Source organism: Rattus rattus, chromosome 12 (assembly GCF_011064425.1).
Source record: "Rattus rattus isolate New Zealand chromosome 12, Rrattus_CSIRO_v1, whole genome shotgun sequence".
Classification (NCBI taxonomy): domain Eukaryota; kingdom Metazoa; phylum Chordata; class Mammalia; order Rodentia; family Muridae; genus Rattus; species Rattus rattus.
In genome coordinates this window covers 83,415,429-83,427,547 of record NC_046165.1, presented here as the reverse complement: position 1 = coordinate 83,427,547, position 12,119 = coordinate 83,415,429, and the positions used below count along the sequence as shown (strand labels likewise).

The window sequence follows — 12,119 nt, the reverse complement described above, 5'->3', positions numbered from 1 at the left end:
CAATCTCCTCTGAGAGAGAATGACCCAGCGAAGCATTTCCAGGCTGCTTTAGACCCACCCAATAACCACAGTTATTTTCCTGGTAAATGGGGAGAACATTTCCCGAAACCTTGTACACTCAACTGAGGACATCAGATGAAAATTAGTAGCAAAATGGACACAGAGAGCAAAACAATGGTGTTGTCTGGGCCCAGGCAATCTCTAGAAGACTTTCCCATGCACTCTTCTGGAGTCTGTGGAGGAACACATTACTAAAGAGAATGAGGCCTATATGCACCACCTATAGCCAGATATACTTTTCCTTCAGGGTCTGTATTTATTTCCTCTTGTGGCAAGTTTAGTGCTCTGAGACAATGCAGACAGAAACCATTTTCTCAGGAATTCTCCAGGATAATTCACCTAAGGCTTTATATCTTGGAAAACGCACCAAGGGTCCAGGAGGTTCCCCAGAACCTATAAACAACCCAACAAGGGCCTGGATATCATGTGATACTCAGGGAAGGGCCTGATGCTTTCTAAGCTTGGGAATAGAAAAAAGTGACCTTGCAAATCCTACCTGCTGTTGGTGTGTTTATATGTCTACTCCTCTGCCAAACTTCACCCAGAAGCACCCTGCCTCTCTTGCCTCTCACAAGGTTGAGGTTTGATTAAACCAACACCTAAAGATGGTTAGATGCAGCCATAACTAAAAGTCTTTCCCCTAGACATCTGCCTGCAACCCCAATACACATTTCTTTTATTAATGTACTCTTCCTAACTTCTTGAGAACTTCATGCATGCATACAATGTAGTTTGATCAACCTCACCCCTCCTCTTCTTTTCTTTCACATCCACCCTGCTCCTTCTTAACCCTCCCAGATTCATGCCCTTTTTATTATTTTAAAATAACATATCAAGTCTAATTTGTATTTACTATATACTCATCAATGTTGGACCATCCACTGGAATATAGTTGGCCTATTAAGAAGCATATTCTCAAAGAAAGCTGACTATCCCACTCGCAGCAGCCTTTAACTGTTCCAGCTCCTCAGCTGGGTGTGAGGCTTACGATCCTCTCTATTGCAGATAGCCACAGTTGCTGTTAATTCAGGGGTGCAATAACTCATTATATAGAAAACTGTTTCTCTCTGGTCCTCCCTGACTTCTGGTTCTTACAGTCTTTTTGCTCCCACTTTGACAATGGTCTTTCAAGTTTTGGATTAGACTATGTGTAATGGACCCCACCCACCCCATTTGTAGCTGACCTCCCAGACACTTACATTTGTGCTTTGGCCATTTGTTGAGTTTCCATGTTAACGAGCACATGCATCTCTAGCATTCAGCAGATCCATGAATCCACAGCCTTCCATTTAAGACATTTTAGTACATTATTGGGCTAGAAGGACAGGAAGCTCAGCTCTGCTGGTGTCTTTCCTTTGAAGTGAATCCTCCATAGAGTCCTGGGTAAGTCCCTGTGCTTTGTTTTGTTTGGTTTTGTTTTTCCTTCTTAAAGAAATTAAGTCGGAGTGTTTTGGGGACATGAGGTTGAGGCTGTAATTTGTTTCCTTTGGGGACGGTCACTCACACAGTAAAAAGCCTATGCTTTTACACCCTACAACAAAGGCCACTGATGCCCCTAAAATGTGTTTCTAAAATTTGTCACTTTATACCCCAGAAACTCTAAGGATGGAAGTTGATTTAAAATCACCCAGCTGATGCTGCTGAGATAGGAGGCCAAGCCTTTAGATATCCACCACCCCGGCCATTATCACTCATTGGTTAAAATAATACCTCAAAGAGAAAATGGTGCACTGTAAATATATCTGCATTTTCATTAAACATTATAATTTTGAATGATTTTGAGAAAAATATTCATGTTAGTGTGAATTCAAGTTCTACTCAATTTTGACTGTAAGGGTTGAGACATATAACCAGTTTATAAATATCTGCTATTCATTTGCTAAAGGAGTTATATTTTGATTTTGTCCTATTGGTTGTTTGCTAGAACATAATGAGATAAGATAAGCTACGCAGAGTAGTAAAGTATTACACCAAAGGGTAGTGGCAGGTAGAAGCTTACAGATGCTCCAGTGCACAGAAATAAAAGGGGGTGACTGGGAGAGGCTTACAGATGTTCCACTAGCCTCAAACAAGCTATAGCAAGCCTCTCGAGAAAAATGCATATCTAAGGATCCTAAAAGTAAATGAAGAGATACCACAGGAAGAGTCAGCCAAAGGTAACTGTTATCGCCAAGTTTCTAGCAGTGGTTCTCATCTGATACCAGAGCAGTTTGGCAAAACCTTTTGGCATTTAGGTTGTCTTAGCTTAAGGTAAGAGGTTGCTACTGACATCTAGTGGGTAGATCCTATGAAAGCTACTCAGTGTCTCACAAAAGAGATTTCAGAGCAATGGACGATCTGGGGAACACACTGATAGAGCTAGAATTGCAAAATCTTGGACTATTCAACGTTCCTCAGGTTCAGAAAAGAGTGCACCTTGTTTTTCCCATGACATTAGAGAGGGTCCTTCAACAACTGAATGAAGACCAAAGAAAAACAGATAAACCGAGTAAGACATCCTGGTTGTCAGGGACCATCTCAGGGCCTGTCAGCACCTTCCTGCTTTGCTTTTCTATCTTCTTTTTCTGGCCTCTCAATATTTCTCCGTTCTTTTCTCTCCCAAGAATTGAGAAGGGAGCAAAATCACTGTCAACTGTGACGCTGCCCAGGAGAGGCAAAAGATGCTTGTAAGACAAGCACAGCAGGGCCTCTTCCAGTTTTCCCTTCAAAGCACTCCGGTCAGCAGACTACAATTGCATCAGCAAATCAGTGGATTCCTTCTTGTTCCTTCCCTAAGCATGAACAGATAAGACCAATAACACATATTCCCTGAAGATGTCTTACCAGACTGGCTCAACTTTGACTTTCAGAAGATACATTCTGGGATGTGAACTAAACACTAGGCTTAGGTGAGGAATGGGAAATAAAGGCACTTGGTTCTGGAAATAAATGTGTTATATCTGTTCACCACTGTCCACAGCTCACTCAGTAACCAGGGCATGCTAAGTATTCTTAAATAGTTGTTAAGTAAGAGGTAGCCTATTCCAATCTTTTCCTTAAATTCAATTAAAAAAAAACTATATCTTGCCATCTCCTCAAAGGACCATAATACATGACTATTTATTAACATTGTCCAAACTCATCATCAGTGAACTGTTTTGTGGGGCTCGAAAATACCTTTCCAGAAACTAGTGGCATGCATTGGAGGGACCCCTCAACGACTTCCCATCAGGACTTAGGGTATCGGTTATGTTAGCATGATCAGTGTCAAACATTATATAAACTCCATTTCTCTGTGGGGTGGCGAAAGATTAGGCCCATCCCTTTCTCTATTCTTTCAAAAATATATAAAGAAACACACCCATGATCGAAAACCTCCTCTAAAGGATTGAGTTGCTCTTGTGCTGATGCCAAGCTCAAAACAAAAAGTGGTTCTTACATGAAAACCTAGCAAGAGCCCTGCTCCATTTGCACAGTAGCCTATAGTGAGGCTGGCGAGCTTCAAGACTTCTCCAACACCTCTTGTGCTTACACCAGCCACTTTCTCTATATGTAAGGGGTTCTTTTTAGGCACTGAACGATCGGTATGTTTAAGGACACACACCTATAGCTAAAAGAAAAGCAGAAGCAAACAGGTTGGGTGGGGTAGGATTCAATGCCGTTATTTGAGACTTCGTGATCTCTCCCAAGAAGGCAGGCTGAAAAATGATTTCCTTTATAAACTAAGATTAGTTTTCAGAGATGGCATACATTTGATGAGCCCTGGGGCTGAGCCCAACATATTTTCTTAGAGCAAAAGTCTCTGTGTGGTGGCTCTGGCTACATTTAGAAGCCTCATAAATACTCATCAGAAAAGCAAAGCAATCCACATCTCTTTACTGGTGTTGGCTCTAATACCACACTTGCTGATTAAACCACAAGATTATGTCTTACTCAGGAACAGGAGAAGAGAGACTGCAGAACTGTGTTGTTTCTTCCAAAGTGACTGTCAGCTTAGGGACATTTCACCGTGCAGTGCACTCTGAGCTTTTAACTGCCTAACTGCCTCTGTAAGTGGTAGCAGGAAACCACTACTCATTAGTCGGCAGATCACATCAGAAAAACCCTCAATATTGTGATCCAGTTTAACTCTGGATGCCACCAACGTATTTGTATTTGTTCCTTTGCTTTCTTATATCCTTTTGAGTTTTGGTAAAATGTAGTAAAGATAACCTGAGCTAGCTAGACTTTATTCTAGGCACATTCTTATGGTTCGGAATCCTCTTAGGTAGAACGGAAGACAGAGAAGTGTTTCCCAGAGCTACGGTGAGTGCTGTGCCCTGCCACCGTGCTGCTGCTTGAAGGGAAATTTGAAACATCTTGATTTTGTGTTAGTCAAAAATTTCCCCTGGAAGCCTTGTCTGAATTTTATTGGCTCAGATGGATTTCAAATGCTCAGCTCAGTGCCTGGGTGCAAAGGACTCGGGGTTTCAACTCTGTCACACTGCTCAGCTCCAATATCGGCATCTGTGTGCATTTTTTAATTACCTGGCTTGCAGAGAAGCAATATTCTAACTGAAGAGCTTTCCAGTTAGCCAAAGAACAGAAGGAAATCACAGGGGCCACGAAAAGGAAGGTGAGAATTCTATAAAGTTCTCCCAAGTGAATCGATTCAATTGGAATGGCCTTTTGTACTTTGCATCCACGAGAAGATGGGTGCTCAGAGACATTGATATTTCTAAACGTTCTTGGCATCTTTACTTGGATTCTTTGTTCGAAGATTGAAAGTCAGGGGACAGATTTGTCTTGCTGTGTGACAGGGATACCTTAATTTAGCCACATCTGCATATTGTCTCTCCCCAGGCTGGCTTCCTTTCCACATCTTGGTAGCTGCACAAATTGAGTGGTTTTTAGGCACATAATTAGCCTGGAGTTACAAAAGCACAGTGTGAGGAAAAGGAGGTTATCTATTGTCAGAAGAAGAAAAAATACCAGTGGAAACAAGCTCTGTTATTGTGAGGTGCCTGAAAATCATCGTGGCCTTTGAGTGTACCATAGGTTATGCTCACATGGTGAAGCCCTAACTGGAGGATGGACATACAAGTCACTCCATCTCATGGCATCATTGTGTCCTCTCATCAAACTGCACACCTTCTCTTTCTCCATTTTCCTATCTGCAAGGTTGGCAAGTGGCATTACCCTCTTCTGAGGCGCTATGAAGACTAGGAGAGATAAGCCAAAGAGCGTATGGCAAGCTGGACACAATCAAGGCCTTTCCCATTTTGCTAAAAGGAAGAGATGATTTCGTTGTGGAAACAATTCAAAATCCTTCATTATTTTTGTTCAACACAACATTTGGGTTTTCATTCCTTAAAATAGGTTACAACCAACTTTTCTGGACACAGTACTATCAGGAGGGATACAATTAAAACCATGCAGACGGATCCCAAATCAAACTGATGGTTGAGGACCAACTTATTGAAGTTACTCGGGTCCAGTTGTCCTCCCCGTAGCTTCATGTATGGAACCCCGATTCTTTCATAATAAGCAGGCAAAGAAGAAAACAGACACTTGTGGGACATCATTGCCTCAAACTCTAGTTAGTCTTGTGGATTAGCTTCACCCGGTGACAACCCTCATTAGCAGCTTCTGACTTTACATGCAACTTGTCACAGCTGGCTCTGAGGGAATATCATCCAAAGATGGACGTAAAGTGGAGTTAGGGAGTCGGCTGTGTGGGCCGGAGAGAGGACAAGGCCTGCTCGCTGCAAATGCTTTCCCTCAGCTCACGCCAGGCTTATTTAAGTATGCCTACCTGCTAAGGCATACTTAGTTCCTGTAAGATATATGAGCTCTGCAGTTATTACTGGGAACATATTCACTGGGATCAGACACTATAAATAGTTAGGTGAGTTTGAGGGAATTTATTTTTGAAGCTATAATAATCAAAATTCAGACGGATCATCAATATGAGCCGCTCTACTGGAGCACGCAAGTAACAGGTGGGCTGCAGAGCTCCCTGGAGGCAGCACCCAGGAGGGTCGGTTCATTCCTGGGTAGATGTCACTCTCTCCTTAGCATTGGTCCGAGACTGTGTCACAGTCCCCCAAAAATTGAAATTCAAGAAGAATGTGTGCCTCAGAGTCCTGGTTGGAATTCCCAACTTTACTTTCAAAAATCTCTAAACATTGCCAGGTTTTCACTTAGGATTCAAAAATGCCCTAACTTTTGTTATGAATACATTCTCTAGTTCATTTACTTTGAAAGAAAGCCATGGAGATTTGCTGCATGGCAGAAAGAAAAAAGATTAAAGCCCGTTTGTGTCCATTAGCACAGTTCGTTGTCTTAACACTTGTATCTACTATAATTATATTGATAGACTTTCTCCCAGACTTCGGAATCAGGAATAAAGGATTCAGGCCATCCTCTGCCGCCATCTAACCAGGTGATGCATTTAGAAATCATGGATTTAAGCAGATGTGACCAGACACCGTTCTGAATCAGTGTGAATTAAATAACAGCAACTTTTCTCCTGATTAGATTGAGCCCTGGCCACACTAGAGCCAGGGCTGGGCTTCTAGCAGATGGTGGCACAGACACACATACAAGACAGTGAGGAAAGAAACAATGGCCACTTGAAGCCCAGCTATTCATGCAATGCGAGAGATTTACAGTATGGATACTTTTTTGTTTTTGTTTTTGTTTTTTTTGGTATAGAAAATCAGTTCTTTTAATGAACATCTCAGAATTGGAACGGTATCTCATTCCTTCACTGTACCTTGGTACAAGACCTTATGAAATTAACATAGTATTTGCAAGCTATTTAAGGAGATGAAGATATTCTCACTGTGATGCTGATGAAGAAACTTTAATTAAAATTATAAGCAGGTTGTGGCACAATGAATATACTCAGAACATTAAACGCTCTAAAAAGAAGGCTGCGATGGAATGGCATTACATTTTTATGAAGCTTAATATAACTTTGCTTAAATAGTTTCTTTACTGTGTTAAAAGAAACCCAGAAACCCAGTATATACTTTAGTAGCTAGCGTGAGAATTATACTACATAACCCAGACTCTTTGGTTTAAATATGCATAAAAGAAAGCAAAGTTAAAGGGGGGAAAAGACACCATCACTAAATATCTTAAATAATTACATTGGTAAAGAAAAGTATACAGCCCAAATGTACTTATACATACACACATACACATATATATATATGTATGTATAAGTACATGTATATATGTATACATGTATATATACATACACAGAGAGAGACAGAGAGACAGAGACAGAGGCAGAGAGCGAGAGAGACAGAGAGAAACAGAGAGAGGCAGAGAGAGAGAGAGAGAGAGAGAGAGAGAGAGAGAGAGAGAGAGGCATATCAATAGAGATGAACTTACCGGAGCAAATATCACCATACACATTTACAAAAGAATTGATAATCCAACTTCCCTCTCCTGAAAAAAAATAGAGGCTGTCTCATACTAAAATTGAAGCTTTTCTAGCCACAGCACCAGCTCTTGTCCCTCTCTTTCTGAAGCAAAGGAGGAGGACCAGAAATCAATGCAGAGGGAAAGTCAGATGCTATACCAATCAGATAGCAGCCTCTGCCTCCTTGCAGAGAGATGGGAAAACGGTCATATTAGTAGACAGTGACAGCCCACAGCTGACTACAGGAACCTGATACTCCCTTGATGCGAAGCTGGCTGCTTTGTAGGGAGGAGGTTACCTCCGTTTTGTGCACTCCCACACTTGGCTCTCTGCTCACAACTGCAAGTGCAGGGCTGCTTTGCACAAGCACGCTACATCATGAGCAGAGGCAGGCACCGGCTCCCCTCTTACTCAGAGAGCCCCCTCCTCTCGCAGCCACAGCGCTTAAAATCAAACTGAGAGCTGAACACAAGCCAGGAACTTGCATGTGGAGGGTACAGGAAAGCACTGGTTTCCTTAAATCCCCGGGAATAGATTTGCATACGTGAGGCAAATGTATGTTTGTTTTTAAAAATTGCCCTTGTTTTTATGGAAATGCATGGGTGATACCCATTTGGGAAATTCGTGCACTGTCCATAAATAATCGTTAAGGTGATGGCACCGGAAGACGGCTTTTCAGGCTCTTGGGACTGTGGAAGGGACAAATTACAACTTGGTGCTCGTTCACCATGCTAGTGTTCATGAAGACGGGTGAAAATCACAAAATTAAAAAGCTGGCAGAGGCTTAAGCAAGACCCAATTTTTTTTTCTTTCCTTTACAGAAAGAAGTGGTACTCCTTTCTTTAAGGGGCAGTAATTTTGGTATCCAGAGGATATGTGTCCTGGGAGGGTGGTCCAGTGTTCACAGAGAGACTTTTGTGAGTGGCAGGCCCTCCTCTTGGGTGCCCTGAGAATACTGTATAACCCTCTGAGGATAGTGTCCCCTGAAGATCTGTACTAAATCACAAAGGGGGATCCTGCAAGCCTCTGCTCTCTCTGCTGTAAGTGGGCCCTCTGCTCAGCACAGGAAGAGGTCTAGTGTCCCGGCTTTGTCTATTGCTAGCTACTAATGCCCCAACAGATATGCTAACAGGGTGCCCTGTGTTTAATCCGTGGTTATTAATCCAGGATATGCACTGGGTCTGGGTCTCTTTCTGTTTCTGACTACGTCTCTTTCTTCTTCTCACCTAGACATGTGGACACACCACACGGTAACCCTATCGTCAGTTATTTTTTAGCTCTACTTTTGTTCCTGTGGGAAAGGGGAGGGGCGGGACCAAAGAACACCGGCCTAATGTGAATAAGAGTGAAGCAACCTAGAATCTTCAGCTGCTTCCCCACTCACTGGGAGACTGTGAGAAGTGGCAGCCTTTTCAGCTCTCTGAGCCTTAGTTTTCCTTCTGTAAAATGGGCACACTAACATCTCACAGTTCTTGGTAGGGAGGTGTAAAGAAGAAAGGAAAGACACAGTGCTTTTAGATCTAACTGTGTGTGCAGGAACTCTGGCCAGCTGTCTCTTTCTCTCGGTCTTGCTCCATTGTGCTTTGTTCAGCAGTACTGAGGCTAGAACCTAGGGCCTCAGGCATCTTGGGAAAGGATGCTAACACTGAGTTCAGATCCAGGGTGAGAAGGGTGAGATCTTGTTCCCAATGTATAAGCAGGTCTTCGGGGCACTTAAACTTTTTTAATATCATGAACTCCATGCTCCTTCGAAATTCTCAATGGATTCTCCCCCTCAGCATGTGCACACATGCATATACACACTATCATGGTCACTGGCATGTGCTTATTGAAAAGTTACCACATCACAATGAGAGAAACTAAGTGAGCAAAGCCAGAAAAAGGTTGCCGACCACTAAGCACTTATGAATACATATGAAACGAGTATTTTCAGAATTACTGAATGTAAAATTGGTGGAAAGAATAATACCTCATGCCAAAGGCCACTGTTCTGCCATGTGATTTGGAGCAGAGTTAAGAGGTCATTTTGCCAGCCGTGCAGCCATTGGGGATACCCATACTTCACAATTTCCTATCTCTAAAGGATGGCCAGTGAGCACTGATACTTAGCTTCATATATGGAGAGACTTACTTCAAGTTTTAAAGAGCATGTTCTACATAACATTCATGGGCATCATTGACTCTGTTCTAGGTGGTCTTCTAAGTAGCATTTTCATATAGCACTTTATTTGGGCCTCAGAGTTCTAAAACATTTTCATTGTTATTCCAATTGACAGATGAAAAAGCCAAGATCCAGAGAATTATGTGGCTTGCCTGCAGGCACATGGGCAATAGTTAGTAAAGCTGAGACGTAAGACTAGACCAATACTGTCAAACAATCCACTACATCGGTCCCATGGTGGCACTTAAAGCATTATCTTATTCAGTGGATAGGGATAACTAATCAGTAATCACTAATTCACTTGGAGACAAGGACCCTATGAGACTTGGGAGCATGACTGAAAAGGAAGTGCAAACGTGATATGCTGTATGATCTGGTGTATGTCCCTGGTTTGCTTGTGTTTCCGTTTTCCTCAGATTTAGATTTAAGAATTTCTCTAAAAAGACTTTCTGGGTCAGTTTAGATTAGATAAGATTGCAAAGCTAATAGGTAAAGTGTGCTCTTCTGACTAGGTTTGCTTCCCCTAAGTAAGTGTTCAGTGGCCAGTTCACGGTTGCTCCAGACCAAGCACACACATATTCCAAGTATCTCCTGCCCATTATTAGCATCTCCTACTGCAATGGATTCTTAGTGGGTCCTGTTAATTCCATAGTAGTCTGTAAATGCAGAAGTTACCCATAGTAAGTCCTGTGGGGTGTAAAGCAGACTTGACTGGGAATGACACTTCAATTATAGTCCAGTAGACACAAGAGAAATTCAAGCTCTTCCCTACGTCCCCAAAGCCTCAAGGCTCTGACTCCATCTACTGTTTTATTTCTCTTTCCTCTCTCTCCCACAAACGGGCTTTGCACTTGCTTCCCTCTTGCCTAAAGCCCTGGCTCCTGAGAAACTGCCCTGCTCTCAGTTCCTGTTAGTCCTTACCTCTTCCTTTTGGTCCCAGGGTCCCCTTTGACTACTAATCAGAAAGGAATCTTCACTGTCTCTGTTTAGCTATGCTCTCCGGATTAGCCTTTTGTTGTGCTCTGAGCTATGGCTTCTCTCTTTCCTCACTCCTTATCTTCCTCTTGCTTACTTTTGTGGTATTTAATTATCTTTCTCAAAGAGACAACATCCACAGAAGCAGGAAGCCCCTCCACCCCCGTGTATGTGCACATGGTGTGTGTGTGTGTGTGTGTGTGTGTGTGTGTGTGTGTGTGTGTGTGTGTGTGTATGTGTGTGTTCGTGTGTAGTGTTCATGAATGTGGGGGCAGTGACAACAGAAACTTCACTATCATTCTTCAGACACTATCTTCTCTGTTGCTTTGATACAGGAGCTCTTAATGGCCTGCAGTTTGTCTACTAGGTTAGAGTGAGTGGGCACCAAGCCCCCCAGACTCTGGGGCTTCCCAGTTGTCTCTGCCTTCCCAGAAATGGATTTACAAGCATGTTCACTTGTATGCTGGAGTTTGGATGTAGATCATGTTTGTAAGGCAAGCATCTTACCAACTGAGCCACCTCCCCAGCTAAGGAAGCCTCAAGAGGACATTTTTTCAGAATCACAGCACATAGAATGTTGTAGATATTCAGTAGGTATTTGGTGGGCCGACCCACCAAATGGCTGACACAAGCAACGAATCAACACGAGAACAGGCAAGGCTTGACAACTGTAAATAAAACTAGCTCATTAAAGTGACTTAGCCTCGAAGCCCAAGACAGGTGAACAAAGCAATTGCTGCATTAATATTAGCGCCATGGTTCTTAACCTTCCTTATGCTGTGACCCTCTAATACAGCTTTTCATGTTGTGGTGAATCCCAACCATGACATTATATTGTTGCTATTTCAAAATTGTAATTGTTCTACTGTCATTAATTGTAATGTAAGTATTTAAAGTATGAAAGGGTTGTTTGACCCACAAAGGGTTCATGATCCACAGGTTGGGAACCGGTGCTCTAGCCCCACAGAGCAACGGTCCTATCAACTAGACTCTGAGATTGTCTCTACCTTCCAACTGACCAGACAGTCCAGTCAGCTGCTACTCTCTAACATGCAGTCAAAACGGATAAATACAACAGCATGCCCCTATCTGAAGGCTCCTTTTGAAAAATGATATTAGCACAATTTCTACTGCCTTGAAATAACATTTGCCCATTATCAGATGATTAAAAATAGCAAGAGTGTTTTCTAAGTTAAGTATTTATAGAGGGTAAGCAGATTAAAATAATCTGTGAGTCTCTGAAAACTTCATTAGCAATGCTAATTTCTGATATGGTCAGATCTTCAATTCTGATCTTCCAATTGAGCATGGCCTTCAGACAACTTCAAAAGATCATTTTTTTTTTTCTCTACGGATAGAAAAGCTTAGCTCTGCTTCGGTGGACTTACTTCCTTACCTTTAGATTTTCTTTGTTACAACATCTGGCCTCTCATAAGGGGTCCTCTGCCAGGGTTGCCTGCTTCAGGGTCAGTCAGTGGGATGCCTTGCCTTCTAGCTTTCTAAGCATATAACAGAGAGGAAAATTCCAGA

General features: G+C 42.4%; 1 protein-coding gene across 2 annotated transcripts in view; it reads right to left on the bottom strand.

The window, feature by feature from the left end:
- The window catches only part of Synpr (synaptoporin), a 324,758-nt gene that overhangs the window by 168,078 nt on the left and 144,561 nt on the right, over positions 1-12,119 (bottom strand). The window contains exon 1 of one of the 2 annotated variants that reach the window (XM_032918343.1): positions 7,423-7,817. The exons of the other annotated variant lie outside the window; for it this stretch is intronic. Within the exon in view, the coding sequence (XP_032774234.1) occupies positions 7,423-7,446 (24 nt within the window). The 5' untranslated portion in view covers positions 7,447-7,817. Of the gene's footprint in view, positions 1-7,422; positions 7,818-12,119 lie in introns of those variants that run through there. 2 annotated transcript variants of the gene reach the window in all.